This window comes from Neolamprologus brichardi, chromosome 7 (genome assembly GCF_056152115.1).
Source record: "Neolamprologus brichardi isolate AB-2024 chromosome 7, ASM5615211v1, whole genome shotgun sequence".
In the NCBI taxonomy this organism is placed as follows: domain Eukaryota; kingdom Metazoa; phylum Chordata; class Actinopteri; order Cichliformes; family Cichlidae; genus Neolamprologus; species Neolamprologus brichardi.
In genome coordinates, this window is record NC_142110.1 from 16,895,421 (window position 1) to 16,918,737 (window position 23,317).

A 23,317-nucleotide genomic window follows, 5' to 3' on the forward strand; every position below is an offset into this window, starting at 1 on the left:
GACTTTGCAGACACGTCATTTGTTTATTTCTCTTTTCAGAGACAGGGCGGGTTTGTTTTTTTCCCCTAAAGATTAAACTAAATGAAATGAACCTTTTTAGGTAATAAACTATGCCTGAATGGCCTTTTCTGGTCATTTGTACCACTCAGTCTGCTGCACACAAATAGTGTTTGGTGGCTGATAGAAATTACAAATCCCTACTTTAAGCGAGCATAAGCTCAGGTTTCTGAAATAAGCACAGAGGCCTGAAGTAACACACTGCTGTCCCAACAACTCACATTCCAGTTGCGATTACTGCCAACAGCTTACCAGTGCTGACAATTAGGATCCAAGGAGGGCTGCGGCAGATCTTTCAGAGGCTTCGTCAACAGCATCGAAGACCAGTCGCCCAGTGGCGCCTCTGTCGCGGTCTTCCTACCCTCCTTTTTGTGGATTTTAGTACGAAACTAGCTCACACACTGCACAAGTGACTATAGTAAAGTGCATTAATCAAAGCAAAGTGAATATCTAACGTTCAAAAAGCCTCACGGTGTTCGCCTGTGCCGATAAGCGATCAAGGTCAAGGTGTTCAAAGGAAGAAGAATCCTATGATTAAGATAGTGAAACTGCTGGACTGTGAGGTGACATCCTATTAAATCCTTCATGGTAAAGACATTAAATCTCACTTTCATCAAACCACACTTTGATCTACTCCAATTTGATATTTCAGTGAGAAGCAGTGGAATGAAACTAATTTAATTATTAACCGTTTTGATTCATCAGCTGATTAGAATAAAGATGAGTTAAGCACACTGTCCTTATCTTGTGCGCCATCTATGCATGTTGTTTTATAGCAATAATTACTAAGGGACCTGCAATCTGAAAATCTGAATCTCAAATTAATTTCGGTCTCATTTTCTTCCCTGAGACTGATTTAACTTCACATCCCACTCAGCACGTGTCTTTTATGCTCGGAAAGTCACAATGAGCTTACTGTGCTAAAACAAGGCTTTCATATATTATAAAAAAAAAAGGACTTTTATCAAGCAATTATGTGCAGGTGAGCCACTTTTACTCCACATTTGCCTAGACTGGTAAACTCCCACCGTGCATTGTGAATCAAGTCTCCTCAACACGTCTTTGATCATTCTGGGAATGCACAATTTTCTGTTTGACCTTCACCGAACATCTCATGGCGCACCGACTCCCCATCATGCTTCCAGAGGTAATTCACTGGCTCCGTTTCACAGTTCAGTGGTTTCTACAGTGCAGACAAGCCCTCCAAACCTGTGAGACCAAATCCTGTCAATTATAGTGAAACTCTGATACTGTCACCGACTGTACCAATCAGAAGTTGATAATGACGGCGAGAGGCATTAAAACTGTGCGGGGACAACGGGACAGTGGCAAGGTCAGGAAGTATTAGGCGCTCTTAAAGTGAAGACATCTCTTGTGGGCAGTGCTGTGAAATGTACCACGGAGATTAAAGTGTCAGAGTGGACGCAACATTAAAATCTTCTCTAAGGACTTAATACAGACTCTTCCAGATATTAGCCTGACCAGTTGAAACAGTCTCCATTTCTTTTACAAGTCATGACAAGGAGCAAATGGAGCAATGCTGCACAACAATACTGCTCTCTGTACCTTCTCCATGAGGCTGAAAGAGCACAATATTCATCCGTGCTGACAGTTAAATAATAGATGTTACACCCCCACACCCCCACCCCCACCACAAAAAGAAAAAAGTAATTTTCCACCAGAACTCTATCATACTATGAACTACGAATTGAGAATTTGAGGAAAATATATTACACTGCCTGGATGTCATACAAGGCATATGAACATGAGTGACAAGAGGATATAGATTCTCTGACATTGTATTTGTGGAGACTGCAAGATTTATGGGTTACTGAGAGGTTGTAAGGGTGCTTATGTCATATTAAGAGCCTTCATAAAATTTTGTTTCTAAAAACACGAATGAGCTGACCAGTCGGCCATTCTTTTATGGGTCAGTAGGTAGTAAATCTGACCGTGTAGTAAGAAAATCGAAGCTGGATATACATTCTTGTATGTACAGATATACAAGGGCGAGTGAAGGTAGCAGAATGAAAGAAAACTCCCTCTCTCTCACTCTCATAAATTTATATTATTGATGCACCAAATGTGCATCTGTTTCGTGTTTAAAATAAATGAAAATATTAAGGACATTTTGTATTTATCTATTTCCACCACGAACAGACTGCAAAACAGTACAAATTAAATCTTTGTAATTGCCAGATAGACTGGCACAATCTTTGGAGGCTCGCACTCAATACACACTAGCACACCTACAGTATGTACCACTGCAATGCTGGGAGACACACCACAAGGGTTCAACAGTCTGACACACAATAAATGAACATGATCTCCAGCATGATCCCTGAACACAACATATCATTCCTGATGTTCTGCACCGCATCTCTGGCAAGAAGCCGGGAGCACAACATCCAAAATGCTGCCTCTCCTGGGTTTGGACACCAAAGACTGATGGGATTAAGAGTGTGTGGGCTGATAGGACTCTGCTCTGATGCTATCCCTCAGATATACATCATTATAGAGAGGGGAATCCCAGAGGCACTGGGATTAGCCCGCTAGATTTTCACTGCAGGTGATAAGGGAAAGAAGGAGAGGCTGGCAGAACTACACAACATAATGGGGAGACGAGGAAGCACAGATAGGGGAGGACCAGAGGACCGCACTGCCTGGTGTTATGCATGCGGTATGAAAAACAGGGTGCTCAGGTATGAGTAACAGCAAACAATAGCTACAGGGAAGGATAACTTTGTGATAGGTGCCTGTCGCAGTCTCTGCAGGCAGTAATGCAAAGGCTGCATTGTTCTGGCTGTTTGCTGAAATGCAGGGAAAAAAAATCAAATTTAAAAAAAAGAAGTGTGGAGCAGATGCGCGAGATCATTTTTTATGATTTTCACAACCCAGCTGAGATCCGGTCTCTGCAGATTTGTGAAAGCTGACGAGTGGAGCCAAAGGTTGGGATGTGAAGTTTGTGGGAGCAAGAATGTGTGGCTGCGTGCCAGTCAGTGTTAACGCATAGTAAATGAAAGCTTTTGTGGTGCTGCAGTGTCTATATAACTTTGATCCTCCAGCTGAATGTTCACCTCAGAGTCTCAGGAACCACACAGACCTAATAAAGAGTGGCAAAATTCCTCTCTTCGAGCCACGAAGACACAGATAAACCATATAAAATAATCCCTCACGTATGGCTCTGGCAAAGGCACCTCAGCTCTCTCTCTCGCTCACATATCAACCATGTATTCTCTCAGCCCTGCAAATCCCAGCTTAACCCTCACCCTGCAAAACCAGGCGGCTAGTTATCACCGCGGCTTTGACATTAGCATGCACGCCCTCTCTCATTTGGGAGATCTTCTTAAGAGTCAGGGATGATAAAAAGCTTTCCTCTTTACCGCTCTTCCGCTCCTGACTTTGACTCACCCTTCCTCTGCCTGGACCTGCCTGCCTCTAACTATGAGTTGGAGATGAAACGCTTCATTCACTTTCTTTTTCTCCTCCTTTTCTATTATCATGCAGTGCTAGCACAGCCCTGCTTGACATTTTTCTTTTCTTCTGCTCCTCTCCAGTCTCCAGTCTACACCTGCTGACACTTGAGAAACAAGCGCCGTACTATGCAAAAAAGCGCCCTTTTCCCCCCATTACTGTATATGCCGAGTCACCTCTAGGCCCACTTGAGCTCCTTATGGTCATAATTACAACCATTTCCTTGTGCCAATTGCTTTCGGTAACTAAATGAAAGGCTGTTTTGTGTTATTAAAAATTTTAAGAGGGTTGAGTGTTGATCTGGACCAAGAAAAATAGCATGCCACCGTGTAAATATGAGAATTATGATTTGTGGCTATTAAAGCGAGGCCTGAGAGATGCTTTAATCAGTCTGGACATGATGAAACCAAGGTAAGCCAACTCAAACATTGCTCAGAATCTTAATTTGTCATTGCATGTTTATATTTCTGCCCATCCGCCTTACATCATTCCAGAAAGCCAAGGGCTAAAAATATATTCCACTACGTCGGTATAATACTTTGATAATGCAATTACACTCCTTCGTGACTGAATGGGGAGGGCAAAGGAACATGAAAGACTGGGCTGAAAGCACGAAGGGGCGACAGCGCTATGGATTATAAGGGAACGTGATAATAAAAATGAAATCATCAGACACTCAAGCGATTATGCTAATGAACTCGTTCTGTATTCATCGTAGGTTAATCTGAATGCTGGCAAGAGAGCAGTGGCATTTTCTTGAACGCTGAAAGCTTTCATTGAACTGGCAGCAAGTTACCTCACCTCTGGAATCTAAATGCCGGAGGCAGGGTTAAAGGTGAAAACTGAATTTCTTAAGATGATCAATTAAGGAAAAACTAGCAGTAATGACAGCGGTTGCTGTGTTCGTGGCATTCGCCGCATTAATACTTGTGTTTTTTCCAGTCTAAAGTAGAAAAAAAAAAGTACACTTCAAAGTAAGATGTGGCTCTTAAAGGCAAAATGCACCAAAACCAGCTTTTCTTAAACTGAAACACAATAAACACCAAAACCAGCGGCGATGCTCAGCTAGTATTGACCAGACGAGATTTCAAAGGGAACCTTGTGACCTTTGTTGTCTGGTCAGGTGATGAAGCGGAGAAAAAAAACGTGAAAGGTCTTGTGGATTAGTGCCTCTGTGTTGGAAAGGGAAACTGGTCCAGGAGCCTCATCACGCTGACAGCAGATTAGTGCTCCGCGGCGCCGCCAGAGCAGACGGCGCGAGATTAACTTTGATGTGCGATTCCACGCAGAGCAGCCACTGGATATCAGCTTCCTCCACCAAATGGCCCCTTTTGCCCTGACTTTGCAGAGTGTGCATTCACAAGCTACGTTATCTAAAGAAATCTGCTCATTTAACAGGAGAGTACAGCGTCACCAGGCAGATGTAAAGATGTATAGCTCTTTTTTGGGCTATTTGCCCCTTTAGGTCTGCATTTACAAGTTTCATTATGTAACAATTCATCACTTAAAAAAGTGTGTGTGTGTGTGTGTGTGGGGGGGGGGGGGGGGGGGGGGTGTTAGATGACATAAGGGTACTCCATCAGTTTTCCAGATAAAGATCAGTTTTATAATGAGGAGAGCTACTTGTAAAAACAGCTGTCTAATTTTCTCTGTGGATCTCAAAGGAGGATTATCTGGTGTATATATAACCCCTGACTATGTCACAGCAGTGTCATCAGGGTTATCTGTACTATAAGATAAAGCCGGAGTAGAATGGGGTTTGAAAGGTTTAATGAAACAGTCGCCCGTCGAATGCCTCACAACTGCACATGTAATACAAGAATGAGTAGGCCATTAATTCAGCAGCTGTTTAAACTATTGAATTAAAAAAACAAATTGGAAATGCCCGTCACAATATAGCAGAGCTGAAGGTGATGTCGCGATCCACCATTTCAAACCCAAAGGTTATTCGATTTCCAATTACACAAGACAAATAAAAGCTGCCCATTTGAGAAGCTGACATCCAAAGTAGTCAGCTGACGCGTCAATTGATTCATCGTTATGACAAATGATGAAAATTGTGGCATTAAAAGCTCCAGATAAGCTAACAAATGGACTGGCTTAAAGGGTTACTCGTGAATGAAGTCGAAAAATGAATTTTGGTCTTTAGCTGCGGGCATGTTAACGTCATAACAAATGGTTAAAAGAAAAAGACTCAAGGTAGGCAAAAGAAATAAATAACACGAAAAAAGTTGCAGGATAATACGTGTTGAGGAAGAGAATCAATTGTCCTCAGGCTTTAAAAAAAAGTTCTGTATTCTGTTTGAGCTGCAACTTTAAATTGTCTGTATCAGCTTTTTGCACCAAACAGCTGCAGCCTCTCATAAATCGGTTCACTTCCTGTATACACAAGACTATACGTACATTCAGGATGCTTTGTAAGTAGTTACAGTACTCGGGACGTAAATGGCCTGTGCCAATGGAGCATTGTCTTTGAAATAAATATCAAGGTAGAAAAATACAGCTGTTAAAAATTAAAAAAATAAATATAGGAGCAGTCGCCAGTTCAAAGGGACACTTCAAAATCTCACAGTAAAAGTGAGAGGAATAGCAGAGGTTGGAATGAGACGGAAAGAGTGGCGAAGCGTAAAAATGTACTGAGCACGCTTCTCTCCCAGAGAGTGTGGACGGCAGCCAGACCAGCGACAGCAGCGAGCCCAGATAACAGCGAGTACCAAGGAAGCAGCGAGAACCTGCAGGGAAGAATTGGGAAGAGCTGCAGCTCTCCTAACAGCTGCAGACTGGCCCTCGGGGCAGAGCAGAGCTACTAGCTGTGGCCCTATCTACCATCGCCCCACCTGCACCACGCTACATCACGCACATGGGGACATCATTACTTTTTCCATTTCACTCCTCGAGACTTCTCCTGTCAAATCAAAAAATGACATGAAAAGTAATAACTCGGGGGGCCGTGGCGACAACAACAACACAAGCAAAAGGTCATTTTGCCAGCGAAAATTGGTCTTGCATCCACACAATCTATCAGTCATCAACAGGTTTATTGCGATGTCTGCATTCACAGCAGGGGTGGCTAGAAGCCTGAATTAAACCGACCTGGGCCCAACGCGTGCTTGATGACACAACTCCCATTATTTATAACTTCGGCATCTTTGCCAGCGCTGAGGACGACGAGCTTCCTGGTAAATAATGATGTTCAAACTTGGAGGACAAGACAGATAAAGGCACAGCTTTGGCCCCCACCACAGACAGCACATTCAAATGTACCGTTAACAAACGTGACTGAATGAAGGTTATTCATTTTAATCACACCACAGCACGCCCTTCCTTCTACTATCCCAGGGGGGTTGCTATATTTAAGCACTTTTTCATTCTTTCTCCTTTTTTTGGTCTTGGCTAATGGCAAGGCAATTGCTACGTGGGATGTTTGCCCTTGAAGAATCAGACAACATAAGGAGACATTTATACATATTGTAGATGTGGCGCAAGCAAACCGTATCATATTCGGTGGCTTCTTTTTTGACTGTGTCAAGTTGAGAAATCAAATCCCAGCCTCGTTATCCTTTATTTCTCTTTTTTTTTTTGTGATGTTTTCCCTCCGACACGTGTTGGTTTTAATACCTGTGCTGAAAGAAAAGCTGTCTGTCCCGGGAGAGAAAGAGCAGGGACATTCATCTCTCATTTTTCCCACTTTCTAATTGGACTTCTCCATCTGTTGAGGTCTACAAATTGTCTTCTGGGGATGCTTTAGCTAAACCATCCTATCAAACACGCAAATACATGAGGGACGCTCTTCTTGGAGCTCTGCCATAGTCGGCACTGAAAGAGTAGTGTGTGTGTGTGTGTGTGTGTGTGTGTGTGTGTGTGTGTGTGTGTAAACCTGTATGATGTATGATCAGTCCAGCAGCATACTGCCTGGAGATAAGTAGATCTACAGGATGCGCTGAACTCTGATTGGAAGCTGGCAGAGTTGGCTTCTTGGGAAATTAATCTATCTAGCACGCAGCAGATCTGTCAGTAACAAGTGACATACTTTAATAAGAATTATTTCACCAGATGACAATGTGGATGGGTGCCTGAAAAACAGCGTCAGTAGTATTGACTGTTTGTCACATATGCATCTAATAAATGTTTCTCCTCTGCAGTCCCAGAAGAGGTTGAGCAAACAGAATCTAAATCTGAAGAATAGGCAAAACTTTTTTGGGGGCGGTGGGTGGATTCTTTTCCAATTCTCACTCGGGGCCGTTAATGATATGGGAAATTGTGTTCCTCATGCTTGTCACTCTTTACATCCCATTGACTGGGAGTTGAATACTCAGGAGCGAGCAGTGGAACGTGTGACAGTGTATTTGTGGTGATGATTACAGCCCATTAACTTTGATGGATGCCATTTCATAGAAAAGACGATGGGAGTTGAAACAACAGCAGCGCAGCTTGTTTTCTGTCTCTGACATACGTGCGCAAAAATCCCGGGGAAAGAAACTGCAGTTAAATCCACGTAAAATGGAATTTTTGGATTCAAAATGAGACCGTGTTTCCTTTGGAGGTTACTGAATGTCACATCTGACACTTTGATGCTGGATCAGTCTACGTGAAAGCTCAGGTATGATTGTCCTGCGACCTCCAGAGGACAGCCTAACTGTACCACAGATTTCACCATATAATACATTGCCAGTGAAAATACTGTGAGACGCATATGTGTGCAATTAAATCAGGCTGAGCTGGTTCTGAAATTGACTGCAGTGTCTGCCTTTATTAAGGTTAACTATCTGGGCAGCTTTTTTTTTTCCTCTGCACAACTCACTTTGCCTTTTGGCCTCAGTCAAAATGAGATTCATTCCATTTGTCTGTGTCGGTTGTGTAAAGATAAGAGAGTGTATGCCAGAAATCTAACTCTTAAGCTCCTTCGTAGGGATTACAGACAATTGGCTAAGAGGAAAATACAAATAATCATCAACTGTTTACGATTTCCCACTAATACCTTTGAAAAAAATGAAAAAGATGAAAATCCCCCACATGGAAATGCAGTCCTTAACTGAGATACTCCTGTGTAGGACACCTGCAACAAGATTCACAGGCAGGAAATCCTCTAGATGGGAGCTGGACCCACACTGCAGTAACACCCAGACAAGCAGAACAATCTACAGTAGCTACCGTCTATCCCTTTTCAAATAGCGCTTTCGAGTATTGTTGTTTTTACATCCAAGAAATCCAACCAGCAAAACATCAGAAGGCACTGATAGGCAAGATAGGATTGGAATTTCTCTCCCTCTCTCTTTTTGGACCTTTAATATGTCTGCCTTGTTTGACCTTATTAGTTTTCTGCCTAGCGTCCCCTGTGAGGCATGTAATCACTAAAATAGGGGCTTAAACTGTGGGCTAAGAATCAAGCTTTTTTTTTCCCCCCAATGATTAAGAAGTTCTCTGTTCTTCTACACAGAAATACTTTGTTTGAACTACATGTTCAGAGGATAACACAAAGCCATCCTTTTCAAAAGATCTGTATAATTCTATCTATTATATGGATAACATAATGCACCCAGTTAAGCAAAAAGTGTCAGCCTAAGCCGCTGTGCTCACGCACCTCTAACCGACAGTGTTTTCTCTGAATCACTGCCCAAAAATCATTCATTAGACACATCCAAGTGATAGATGGTTATGCATCTGTGGACTTGATATTAACTGGGCAATAATCAGTTTTTTGGGCAGACAACGATCACCGATCACCTTCACCTCCGATTTCTTTCTCCAGAAGTCGATGAATTCGCCCCAAGTTGTTCTGTGCTGTAGCAGCTGACACATTATCAGGGGAACACAGACATCCCGCATGGGTGCTTTTAGTAATGCTCAGCACAGTGATTCAGTAAAATGTGAATTAATCAAGGAGATAGCCAGAGAAAATACAGCTGAATACATTTCTCTAACAAGATATCCTGTAACACTGATGTCAAAGCAATCAGACGTGAAACTCCTTCAGTGTGATATTTGAGAAAATTAAGGGGTCTTAGTATTGAATAGTTATAGAGTTATATATTTTAACAAAACAAAGTAACAGGGTGTAATTGGATTACAAAAATTGGAATACTTCTACAGCAACACAAGCACTGTGAGGCTGTAGTCAAACAGATGGTTGCTTTGAACAGACTGCCTACATGCTCAAACCTGCAGTACCAACATGCTGGTGTTAAGTAATGTCACCGTTTTACAGTAGCATGTCAGGACGCTCATATCTGGACATTGCAGCTATTTTTCTTTTCATTTCATCATAAAACTTTATTGATCCTGAAGGAAATGCATCAGTGTTGGTCAGCGGTTCACACACACAATAAAATAAAGTGTTTGCTCTATAAAAAAGAAGAGAATAAATCAAATAATAAGTCAAGAATATCTTAATTAAAAATACACTCGCTCATCCTTAAGGTCCATTAGGTCCACAAGGTGCTCCTGCACTTTTCTAATCCTTCCCCCTGGTAAAGTAATGGGAAAGTCCATTTTTGAAACAGTTCATGGATTTCTGTATTAGATTTCAAATCCCTCCATACATGTGCTAGAAAATAAATGTAGGGATGAGCTTGCAACACACAATTCCAATGTCATTTCCTTTTTTTTGGAACACCTTTCAAAAGTAATTTCTTGCAGAAATACAGTGGTGCACGAGAGTTTTATTTTTGTTGGGGTGGTACAAATGTTGCTTTTCATGCACTTTGCTACTAAAGTTTTATATTTTTTTTGTTATTTCTCTGATATAGTGAGGAGCAATCATAAGGATTTTTATAAGTTTCAACAAAATCTTTTAGTGACAAACAAAAGAAAGATTTTGATTGTGGCAGTGGTGCCTCTGCCAAAGCTTTTGGCCACAATGCACTTCCTCTCACTGCAATTCTTCATTGTGTTCATTAAACAGTTTGTGTGTCATTAGTTCAGTTGGACTGTGTTTTTTGTATTGTGAAGTTTTTTTTATCAGAATTCACGGAAAAAGCAGATTAATTTTAAAGCCAATTCCCAAACTTTTACTCGCAACTGTAGATGTGACTAAAGTGGCGCGCTGACTTACAGATCAGCTTTGCCATTCATGAAGCCATGCCAGTAAATTGGCTTAAACAACTTCTGCTTCTAGCTGTTTATACAGAAACCTGGAAGGAAAATACTATGCTTTATCACAGTGGGACAGTAAATTATGCTCAATACACACAAGAGACTGACACTGATATGTGCTGCTTTCCGCCGGTCGTGTACCTGCTCTGAGTTTACAGTGGGTGGGCACAATAGAACCGGCATCGCCGGTTCCCTCTGTGAAGATTTAATGCTCGGTTCTCGAGAATGTGACAGCAAAGAGTTGATTTAACACTCTTTCTGTAGACCGTAGTTTGCGGTAATTTAATTGTGTCGCAGTGTTGTGTGTGACTGAAATGTTGATGAGCTAAAACAACACCTTTCTGAGACATTAAAAAAATAATAATCACACAATGAAACACTATAATAGTCACAAGCTGATCCTTATTGCAGGCCCTATCGTGCCGGGATCCTTCAGACTGCCTTTATTTACTGCGTCAGGATTTTATCTCTACAATATCTCATCAAAATGTTACAATTATAGAAGAATACTAATGAAACCTGTACACAATTGTTCTTTAAAGATTTTTGAGCGTGCATTAGCTCAGCTGAAGCTCTGAACCTGACGTGAAGTGATGGCGCTGCAAAATCGCAACCTAATATGTCATCAATCCACGTTGGACAGGAAGGAGATAGTCACAGAAGGATAAAACAGTGACGATTTGGTGACACCACCGCGCATGAGAAATTCGTTTGAGGTGAAAGGGAAACATATAGACCCAGAGCTCATGCCCTGTTTAGTTTCTGTTTGACCAAATGGCCTACATTAGGTGATATATTTAGCTATTTATAGTAGCTGGGGCAGGCAGGAAACAGCTGCCATGTGTCAGGGTGACAGGCTGACATCCCTCATCTCAGCAGGACCTCCCTGCCAGGCAGACAGGAGGAAGCTCTTTATACCTAAACTGAAATGGGACATAGCCTCTTATCATTCATGCTGCATACAGAAACTAATAATCTATGGAGCCTGTGGCAAAGACTCAACAATGAAACTGGGTTAACAGTGGCTAGCATGGGCAGCTCGATTCAAAGCCAGACTCGTGAGCTTTGCACAGCTCTGTTTTCTTTCTTTTTTTTTCTTCTTTTTTTCTTACAGAGAACACTGTGGATTTCATTCAAGCCGGATCAGTATTGATCACGAGGAGCTTTTATTGTGGCATCTTGGCGGCGTAAACTGGCACAAGATTCCTCAGTTCTGATGAAATAATGTGTTGATTCACAAGCGCTGAAAGAAACGTTCAGGCTGACAAACGGGCAGAATCAATATTCACGACTTCGCTTGAATCCGCAGGCGTTCAGGTATTACGGATGGCTGTAAACAAAGTTTCCATTAATGTGCTTAAAGTCTTATTGTTTTCTCAAAAACTCATGAAAACCCATGCCTTACGTTTGTTTGGGGAACATGAAAGTCCATATTGATTTCAGCTTTTTTGCAAAATGCATGGCATTAAATGGCGTTAACATAACATACTGCTGTACAATGAAAGTCTGCCACAGCCAAATGAATGTATGTCGTGTAGCTTTTAAAAGTAGATACTTTAAAAACTGGGGTAGGTGTCAAGGTAATGTGCTTCTCTCATTTCAGCCTAGTTAATGTTTTGCTGAGAGGCTTTAAAACCAGCACCGCTTTCTCTTTAAAACCTTATCTACAGTGAAATCCTATCGCTCTTCAAATGAAATGTCAGAAAAAGCACGAGCGACTTTGAATCCTTTTTTTGTTTCTGTTTCATTCACGCAACAGACTGATTGTTGCTGTTAGCTATAATCTCCGAATCTCTGCTGATCACAGATGTAGGCTTGTTAGCTGAGGGCTATTTCTGATAAAGAGACAAATGTCAGGGGGAGGGAGATTCGCACTCTGGCATTACAAAAGCTGGCACCATTTCAAGATATTATGTTTGCTGTGCTGTCCCCAACGCTCGAGAGAAATAGTGGGTGCAAAGAGCAACACATTTCTCCCAAGCTCCTCACAGAGACAGGCGAGCCTATCGTTGCCATCGTCTGCGAAACTCTTCCGCCCCACGCCCGTGCTGCGACGTCGGATTTTGAGGTCAAGAAGGGTGCGAGGGCTGGTTCGGTCTTGAAAAAGCAATATGATGATTGCTAGTTCCACATTTATTGTAGTGACGGTGGCATCTAAAATTTTAAGAAATAAAAAAGGTGACATTTTCTCCCTCAAACTACTCCATGTTGCATGCCAACTGTGCAGTGTTCACATAGGAACAGTGGGCATTAAAAATGTTGCAGCTCACCATGAAAACAAACACAGCTTGTACTTTGTATGCTGATTAGTTTGAGAGCTACACAAAGGTAATAAGTGCAAGGGCATTGGCTTGCATATGTAAAACTCAACAGTTTATTATCAGTGACTTTTTTTTCCCCCTCCGCAATGTTAATGTGACCATGTGGCTCATACCAATTAATTCCTTTGTTGTTTCAACACCATATTGAGCTGATAATGAGTTTGTTGACCTCATGGTGAAACCCACACCATGAAATTTTAAACAAGTAAGTGGTACTCGCTGTTTTTCTCCAGGGAAACTTTTTAGTTGCTGTTCTTGTAACTATAAAAAGGGGTCTGTGCAATGTGTGAACAGTTTTGGTGTAGCAAGCAACGACGCTACACTTAAAGCATGGTTTGGTTGATTGGCAAGAATCCCTTGATTAGCTCTGAATCATGATTATGTTAAATAAGCACTCAGCTTAGGTAAAAATAACTATTTTGGTAAGGTACCTAAACGATTGCAGTAAAAAAAACCAAAAAAAAAAGAAAAAGTTCTCTCACTTTTTTAGTGCTAATTGCTGAAATTATCGATGCTGTCACTGTTATTCGGAGAACAGTGTCAAATAAGAAAACTGCTTCCACTCAGTAGTTGTTTGCTGTAACCAGCTCCTGTCAAGGTTGTTCATTAAGAACATATATGGGTTATATGTTGCTTCCAACACAAGCAAACGATGCTGCAAAGAAACACAACAGAATATGACAACGCACACACAAAAAGGAAAACTACCTCGTCTAGTGTATCAATACATCATCATCAGCAGGATCGATAACGCACAGGCCGGTTGTTCCTTTATTGCTGTGCTTGCACATGGCAGTCGCTTCGCTGGTTCATAAAAGTCGCGCGATATTATTTTCTTGTTTATCATTAAAATTGTCTTGCACTTTAGCGCACGTGTAGTTATTTTATTAATAAAGAACTGAAAAAAATAAATGAGCAACGTCGGAGATGGTGAAGATATCCTCAGAAAATATATTAGCCTCATAAATCATGACAAGTGGTCCTCTGCTACATATATTACCTCCGTGAATATTACCACCTTTATAATGAAAGGCCTCTAATTGATATGGGTGATTCTGGGATTATCGTAATAATAATGCATTGCACACCCTCTGTGTGTTGTGCTGAATACATTTTTATTGATCTTGATATGATAACTGAATTGATCTAATGCTAAGCTCTTTGTAAAATATATGATTAAACCTAAGAATCTATTTAGAGTATGTTGTACATTTCAACAAAGTGATGAGGAGGCATTATGTGCGTCTGCATGGCAGACAAGCCATTTTCATCTGTATGTAAATGCTGAGTATGTAAATAAGCCATGCAGCACCACAGAGGAAAATAGCTGTTGGACTTGGATTTATCATTTGCAAACTGTTTGATCCTCTGATCTTGTGGCACATATACACATCCGATGTCTTTTTACAACGTATCAAATTTCAAGATCATACACAATCACATAACAGGCGATATTTCCTCGTTTCATTCATTCACTCAGGCTGGATCGGGGTTTCTTGGCTGTTAAGATCGGGTGGGAGTGGAACCAGGCAGAACAAATGCTTTCTAGCAACAATGGAATCTAGGTGATGTTTTTTTTCTCACATATCTCCTTATTTCCTAATGCAATGATGCCGCATTCATACGGTGCAACTTTAATCTTCTTCTGAAAAATTCCATTAATCTCGTACGTTGCTCACAATACAAAAGAAGAACATAAAAATGCTGAGGAGTGGCAAAAAGAAAAGAAAAAAAAAAGACACTGGTGTTATATTTTACATCCTCGCGCTGCCTTACCAAGGCCCAAGTGCAGAACATGCTAGTCGATTTCCCTGCTTAATGCAGCACATTGAAAGTGAATTAATGAAAATCCCCCCCTCGTGGAATGAGTGTTATTGGGGCTGCCTCGAAGATTTGCTGTCAAAGAAATCGAATCAAATGGGGGGGACAGCCATTTTGTCCTTGCCATATAGATTATTTATCAATCTGACCATCCGCAGTGACGCATGCCTGCTTTTAGAGTCAGTTCACATACACAGTAACCTGACATCAACCTACCAGCTGGCTATAATCTGTTTTTCAGTTCAGGGTTGACTGACCACAAATGCATTTTCTTTCTGATGCTGGATATTTTCTTTTTCAGTGAAATATATATAATTGAAAACTCATTTAACACCCAAATAACCAAATAGAAACATCTACCTTTCAAAGCACAGGAGTATGATGTAATAAATATGCAATATGTGAATGGCCTTAAGATTTTAATCAATCATTCCACTTCAAACCTTCAAAGCACCCTTTTAAATCTCCAACTGCCAGAGTGAAACTGTTTGAGCAAACAAAGAGGAGAAAGAAAATGCAGGGGCTTGCGTGTTTTCAATTTAGCACTTTTTTTTATGGATTCCTTCTTTCACAATGATCTTAATCTCCTCTGAAGAAAGCTGCCTGGTACCCTCCCCTCGCTTCTACTCCTACATTTCGCAGTCATTTGCATGGGCAGAAAGGAGCTCGCACAGAACACATTTCAGTGCCAGGTTCCTCTCATTAAGTCACCTGTCACTTCAGGACTATTATACCAGCCTCGTATTAGCGTCACCTCTCCTCCCCAATAAAGCACCTGGAGGACCGCCGTGAGCCCACAGGCTGACAGCAGCCTACACATTTCACATTAGCCACTTCTGTTTTACACGGCGCCACATCACGTCGCTCAAAATGGATTGCTGATTTTCATAATGTGCATAACATACACAATGGCAAGTGGTGTAATTTATTCTGCTGAACACAAAAATTACACCAATTGCGCTACATAATCAAACGCACCAAATGTTCTCGCTGACTGTCGAGCTCAGAAGGGGGAAAAAGAAGAAGAAGAAGAAGAAAAAAAAGAGTGAAAATTCTCTGCATTGGCTGCCAGGGGCATGGTAACTTATCCAACCGCATGAGGACTATATCATCAAGAATGCGTTTGTTATCTCTTGGGTACAGATACAGTAAAAGGCCCTCCAGATTGTTCCTGCACGTTTCAATTACATTTGACATGCGGTGAAGGGTTTCGACTTCAAAAAGCTTCGCTCTCTGCACCACGCTAAACCGTGAAGATGATGCTTTGCGTTGTAGTTTTCGATCGCCAGGGGGCTGAGGTGTCAGAACTGGCAAGCATGATAATGGTTATACTTCTGCTGGTTTATGGGCCCTACAGTGACCCTCGTGTCTGTTAACCTTGCTTTCTCTGTCTTATAAATCCTATCCTGAGTGGTTTATAGGGCTCACTTGTCAAGCCGTTCCGGTTGTATTTGGTGGGTGGAGCTGCAGCACAGACAAACGGCATGGTGATAAATTCTGCATCTGTTGAGTGACTACAGCGTACACGCGTATTTGTTACACCGCAGGACAATTTACATAGTAAATGTCACAACAAATCAGTAATTATAATGACCATTCCTCCTAGACATCTTGGCGGGCAAAGAGTACATTTCAATATATGGAAACTGTGTGTGGGCTCGCGTGTTTGAGTCAGAAGCTCGAGCCTATCGTGTCTATCAAAGGTAATGTTTGCCAGTGTCCAGAGGAACGTGTCTAGGTTTAGCCTACGCCAGACTAAGCCCTGTCCTCCCCACTCCTCTTCCCCTGTGGGTTGCGCTTGGCTTCCACCGTTTTCACAGCTGCTCTCAGCAGTGCACTCCATTACACCTTAAATCACTTAAAAGATCTGAAGCACCAAAAACTCCCTCTGCAGCTAATTCACCCTGACCATGTGGATCATCCAGAGAAAATAAGAGCAGGAAAACACTGCAATGTCTGATTCCCAGCCTAATAAAGTGCAATACCACCTTAAATGAACAATATTAAATCAAGACACTGAATTATATCCTCAGACTCGCGTGCCGTTATCAAAGATACCGCAAAGCTGCAGATAAAAATCTCATATTTTACACCCAGTTCTTGAAGTTCGCGGCAGAAGCAGATTCCTCTTTGTTGGATATCCGAAAGCAGCCACAGAGATTAGGCTCAATAAAGAAGGAGGGATAAGTGGGTCTTGTCCTGTGTTTGGTGGCACAGAGGAGTAGACACACAGAGGCATGACACGCAGCTGCACAGTGCTATTGATTCTCCGCTGGTCTCCAGGCACCCTTCCCTTTCATTCAGGCTGCCTGCCAAGTGCCTCTGAACAGGAGCCCCTGCTCTCCCAATGTCTGCACGTCTGCTTAAGCACAATCAATGGGCCATCAGCAGGGGAGAGAACGCACACCACAGTCTTTACTTCCACAGGGTGCAAGTGAGGGGAAATTGAAAATATATGTAGTGGAAAGGCATCATGATACCATGCAGGCATAAAGCATCATTGACTAACAGAATGAAATCAAATGCTTTCAAAGGCTTCAAATGGAGGTTCCAGCCAGTAGTGCACCCGCTAGTCTCTAAATAGCTTATTTGCCAGCGAATGAAAAGACAACCCCATTCACATGGGTCTAAATACCTATTTGTCAGACATGGATCAATTTTTCTCCATGCTGAGCTCTGATACAAATCATCAGAATACCTCATTTCCCCTGATCAGATAAGCATCTGAAGGTGATTGGAGAAGAATATAGCAGATGCTTTTCTTACATCGCTGTATCAGTAGACATGACTCTGGTTTGTAGGCTTGTATGAGATGTGTTTTTTCAGAAGCACGCCTTTAAAGACAAGGATGGATCGTGAGAAGGGGCTGACTTTGTCTTACACTGATGAGTATTCAGCCTCTCCAGCAGTGGTCCACTCTGCAGCATTCTGCAGCACTGTAAGGCTTCGGTTCAGGTTGCAAATCTGTCAGCCGGGCTGTCACAGATCACAATGGAGTGACAAAGATGTCCCCATTACCAAGGACATTTCAGTTTTGTTCTCTCGCGGCAAAAAACATCTTTTTCAAATCCATCTTGAGCAACACAAAGACTCCGCGCTGAATGCAGCAATATCTTTGTTTCTCCCCAAAGATAAATAATGAACCGTCTTACACAACTCATCCTTCACCCGCGCTTTGAATCGAAATGGAAAGCACGGCCGATGCAGCATTGTGTACGAGGTGGCCCGCTTCAATCACCAGATCGTGCCCATTACTAATTATGCTCTCATTGGTCATTTCGAGGGTGAGTGGTAGTTCGACTGATATTGAGTGAGCACAGAGGGAAGAGTTGTATGCCATTAAGAAGACAGAAAATCCACTAACTCAGTGTCACCCGCAGCATGAGCGCAGATAGAGGGAAATGTCACCGTTTAATTATATAACAATTACAATAATGATAATAACAACAAAATATGCTGCCTGCAGAGCTGAGGGGTACTCAGGTGCTGAGTGGCTGCATCAATGCAGATGTGAAGGAAGACAAAAACAAGAGGGATTATTTACCCCCCCAAATCAGGTTGTGCCCAATGTAGAGATCCCTGTGTCAGTTCAAACCAACAGTAATAATGATAGTAATACAAGAAGGAACACATTTTGAACGTAATATTCTCAGGACTGTGCCTTACATAGCTCCAGCTTATACACTGCTGCAGACACACACACACACACACAAGTACACACTGCCAGAGGCAATTTGTTTTTGCAGTGTTTGCTTTGTGATGTTGTGACTTTGAAATTAAAACCCGGGCCCTAATTTCTGTGTCATCAGCGAAGAGGAGGACTAACACTGGCTGAGCGGCTGTGCTCAACCTCATACGAGCAGCAGCAGCGAGTACAGAAGCAACCGGTATACATTGTTGTGTTTTTCCTTTAGCGTTATTGCGATTCCCCCGTTGCTTAAACTCCGCATTACCTTTTTTGTTGATTTTTTTGTTTGTTTGTTTTGTTATGCGAGCAGGCATCAGGTCAAACTTAACGACGGTGACAAAAGTTTGCAACACACAGAGGTGGTGCGAAAACGCATCACCAAAGAAGACTGGGAATAATGCTCATAACAACAACAATAATAATAATAACAGCAAGCCACACAGTGCAGCTGAGCGCGCTCATCAATACAAATTAATTTGACGTAATCGTCCAACCCGAGTTTAATCATGGGCTGATATGCTACATCAGCACGTGGTTGCGACCGGCGGTGTTCGCGAGCATGAAATTGGCATTCAAATATTTACTGCACCTTGTTGAAACGGAGAGAGGGGAGCTGAGAGAGGGTGAATGAGAGGCGGAGAGGAGGCGGTGCAGGGAGAGGAGAGGTGTGTGTGTGTGTCCTATACGTTGCTTTGCCTTTAATTTGGCCTGTTAATGCGGTATGTGGGAGCGTGGTCAGTGGGCTGTAGTTTGTTTGCTCCTATAGCGCGACAATAAAAGCGCCTTTTTTAAAGACATTGCGGTAACCTTTGGAAAGGCGTTCGGTAACGACCCTTGGAAACCGGCAGGGACGGTAGCTTACCCTCAGAATGATAAGAGGTGCTTGTGAGGGGCAGGCTCGCTGATTGAATCGACCGCGGAAGCTTCTATAAAGCACACTGCTCCTGCTCTCTGATTGGCTGAGCATTAATACGTCCAATGACCCACACCTGTGGCCCAGCTACAATTTTCTAAAAATATTTTTTTTATGCAAATTAAGATCTACTAGCTAATTGTAAGTGCTCGTTGAGAACACTACTACATAATAATTGTTTAATTGTTGGTATTATTGCAATAATATTAATTTTGAATTTTTTCATTGTTGTGTGTTATGTGTGTTTATCGACACAGTAACAATGCCGAGCTGGTGAGTTGTGGTGTGTCTCGAGCGCTTGAAGTTTTTTTTGTTTGTTTGTTTCTTTTGTTTTTCAATGGACTTTTGCAGCCACCTACCCCAGTGTTGTCATGGTGACAATGGTGTACCAAAAGGCTGCGGGGATACTGGTGAACTTGCTGGCCGTGGAGCCTTTCTCCGCATAAAACATAACCGTGGCAAAGATAATGATGGCCATGGTGAGCGAAAAGAGGAGGAAGCCCAGCTCGGAGGCGCAGCTCTTCAAGGTGTAGCCCAAGATGCGCAGCCCAGCGGAGTGCCGGGAGAACTTGAAAATCCGAAAAACCCGGAAGACTCTGAGGGTGACGAAAGCACCGCTCACCTGGTCGTTGTCGGTCATCACCAGGCCGATGTAGTAAGGCATGATGGCGACCACGTCGATGACGCTCATCACACTTTTCATGAACTTGTACCGGCTGGGCGCCGCGATTAATCGGAGGAGGTACTCGACCGTGAAGATCATGACGCACGCGGTGTCCAAACAAAAGAAGGCTAGAGCGTAACGGTCTCCACAGGAAATCTCCTTTGACCTGTTGGGCAAAGACCCACAGGGAACCGTCTCCACCACGTTGGCCATCACCGATATGGCAATGAAGAACCCCGTGACATAGTAGAAGACCAGAGCCAAGGTGCTGGTGTGGGGGTTTTCAAAAGCCCGCCACAGGTACTCCCGGAACGTCAGGTTGACTGGCGTGACGTCATTGTTCATGTCCATCTCCTCGTCATCCTGAAGCCTCTCCGCGTTTTCGCGCCTTCGGTCTTTGTACTCCTCGTAGCAGCAGTCCCCGATGATCTCGGGAATAATACCAAAGAACGCGAGCTCCTCGTCGTACGCGGATATGCATTCTTGGCGCGGATAGTGTAGTTTCCCCGTGCGGTAGAAATTCAGGATGTGTCTGAAGATGTCAGGGTCGCGGTCGAAAAAGTATTCGTTCGTCTCCTCGTGGAAAAAGAAGTCTCTCTCCGTGCTCCCCAGCAAAGTGTCCGGGTACCTCTCCAAAGTGGTTCGCCACGTTTGAAACTTGGTCCCACTCACGTTGAGGATAATAAGTCCGTCCTGGGCTTTCCTCTTGTCTTGAGGAGGCATGGGCATCGGGGTGCTCGCCACGGGCATCCATCCTATGGCCGCTGCTCGGGCGAAGGGAAGCCATGCCGCTACACCTGCTGCCATGCTGACCTGTAGTTTCTTTTTTAAAACGACCCTGCTCCGGTTATCACAGTGCTACGGCTCGGAGATGAATTGCATCTGCAGGAAGAACAGATAGGGACAGTGACGGTTATAGGCTTGTGGAGCAGAATGTGATAAGAAAACGCATGAGCCCATTTACTTTTACTGATACTCTATGGTGTTATGCGCAGTATCACTCTCCACAGCCTTATCAACAGTGTAACTGTTCAGTTATGGAAGCCCACTTTGCGGCAGAATATGAATTAGATTTCGATCATCATCCATCAATAAAAGCAGGCGTGTTTCTTCTTCTTTTACCCCCGGTCTCAGCAAAGAAAGAAAAAAAAGAGTAAGAGAAAAGGGGAAAAACACCCACCTTAAAGAAGGTTTCTCTTTAAACTGCATCCACGGCGAGTTCAATAAATACCTATCATAGGAAGAGAATACTTGCGATTCCGCCACCCATCTATGTGTCACTGCACCCAGACGAGAAGGGGGGGAAACAGTAGAAAAACGTTGCATCAACAAGTTAAACAATTCAAGCGCCAGTGTTTCAACAGAGCGGTCATCTGTCCAGGCGCGAGCCTTTCTTTTTTTCTCTTCTTGACATCCGCAAGGCTCATGTGCACAGGCTTTTCCTCCCGTTGCAGCTACTCCTCAATAAACTCCTGTTCCTCTCGTCGACTGCAAGACCATCCTCCCCCTTCCTCACCAACAAGCCCCGACTGTGGAGAGAGGAGAGAAAATCGTATGCAGAGAGAGGAGTGGTCCTATATCTGCACCCAGAAATTCCTCTGCTGCTTCACTGTGGGGGGAACTAATCAATGCGTAATGGTGGTCTCAGTAGGCGGCATCGCCAAAACCTCAAGTTAACGCTTTTGTTTGTGTGTTTTTCCTCTCGTTGCACACCAGGGACTTACTCCCAGCCGTATATTACTCCGCTCTAATATTATGCATATTGTATAATGTCGCCAATATAATGACATGTTTTAGATAGAGTGGTTTGTTTTCTATGGAGGTCGTAATGAACATCGGCTTTATGTCGACGCATTAACACACATATCGTTCCTCAAGGCGCATTTTTTAAATGTACTCGTGTATTTTTAAAAAAAAAATTTTGAAAACAATTTAGAGGGAAAAAAGTAAACCTGATACCACTCTAGCTTAAAGGAACACGTGAGTGCGCGCATACTCGAAATTTTCTGACTGTAATCTTCAGCCTGAGTTTGTTTAATTTTTTTCTACATAAAAAACATCCGATCTCAGATCTGCAACAAATCCTGATCAATACGGTTTCCTGGACTTGTACTGTTGTGTAATGCTGTTGAACAGAGTTACACAGCTTAAAAGGTCAACATCATTGGGCTACACCGCTCTACTGACATTTTCCAAAATAACCATAATCAATTAAATGTCTCGCGTGCTCTATAACGTAACAACACTGGCTTTCCAGGGGAATCGAGACAGCTGTGTCCACTGTGTAGCACGTGTTTAGACTCAGGCCATGTTTGGCTGTGAAAACAACAATTTGGGACATAAAGAACACGTTCCCAGTAAGGATTTAGCTCTCGTTTTAGCCAGTTTTGTTTTTCAGCACCGCGGACAGCAACCGGGCTTTCAGCTCTGCTGCTTAAGACGGCTTCTCGTGCAGATGCCTGCGTGCAGGTTACAAATTACAGGCGTGTTTTGCCCTGCAGTCACATAATTGTAGAGCTTCTCCAGCTTCAGCCAAACGGCCATGCTTAAGTAAACGCAGCTCCTTGGAAATGGACGGTCAGTGCAGATATGTGGATTCACTCACTTTGGCAAATTTACTGCAGCTGTTGCTCTTATGTAAAGTACTGTAATTTGTAGCAAATGAATAGGAAGGGGCTCCCTTTCTTGCCAAAGGACAGTTTGGCACTATAAATGGCTCCTGATGGACACATTAGATGTTGCACCAGTTTGACCTGTGGCCTCTTACTTTCCAGATCTTCAGCCAGTGCACTACATTCACACCCAGCCTCTGTTCCCCTCTGGCACCATGCCGGGTTTTTGTAGGATGAATGCACAAGACTGTCAGAAGTCCCATTAGTGTATGCTGAGCATGTCAGAACACACTCGGTGTTCAGTTTGAGCCATCAGGCCCAGGGGCTATGTATTCATCAGGGCATTTAAATATTCCAGCGGTTGCCAAATGGCACCAAACACAGGCTGAGGTGGTTGCCAGACTAGCTGCAAGCTTGTCACATCACACATAGCATCAGTGTTTTAGTTTAAAAGGAGGTAAATGTGGTTGTTTAGCATCTACATATGGTGTAATTTCGACTGCACACGGCATTTATCAGAATTTCTGCTATTTAATAGTTGCTTTATGAAATGAATACACGAATTAACAGCTTGGGTTTTCTTTTTTTTGCCTTTTGTTCTTTATATTTCTGCTTGCATTCAGTTTGTAAAATCAGTCATCCCAAGATATTCCAACAAGTGAATCCATCATTCAA

The 23,317-nt window shown here is 42.8% G+C and overlaps 1 protein-coding gene across 2 annotated transcripts in view; it reads right to left on the reverse strand.

Annotated features, from left to right (window-relative positions):
- Positions 1 to 21,634, reverse strand: part of LOC102788385 (A-type voltage-gated potassium channel KCND2-like) — a 31,944-nt gene extending 10,310 nt beyond the window's left edge. For both annotated transcript variants that reach the window (XM_006782588.3, XM_006782587.3), the window contains exons 1-2: positions 21,211 to 21,634; positions 19,726 to 20,912 (exon numbers count right to left, since the gene is read on the reverse strand). In XM_006782588.3, the coding sequence (XP_006782651.1) occupies positions 19,726 to 20,837 (1,112 nt within the window). In that variant the 5' untranslated portion in view covers positions 20,838 to 20,912; positions 21,211 to 21,634. The remainder of the gene's footprint in view (positions 1 to 19,725; positions 20,913 to 21,210) is intronic.
- Positions 21,635 to 23,317: the final 1,683 nt, after the last annotated feature.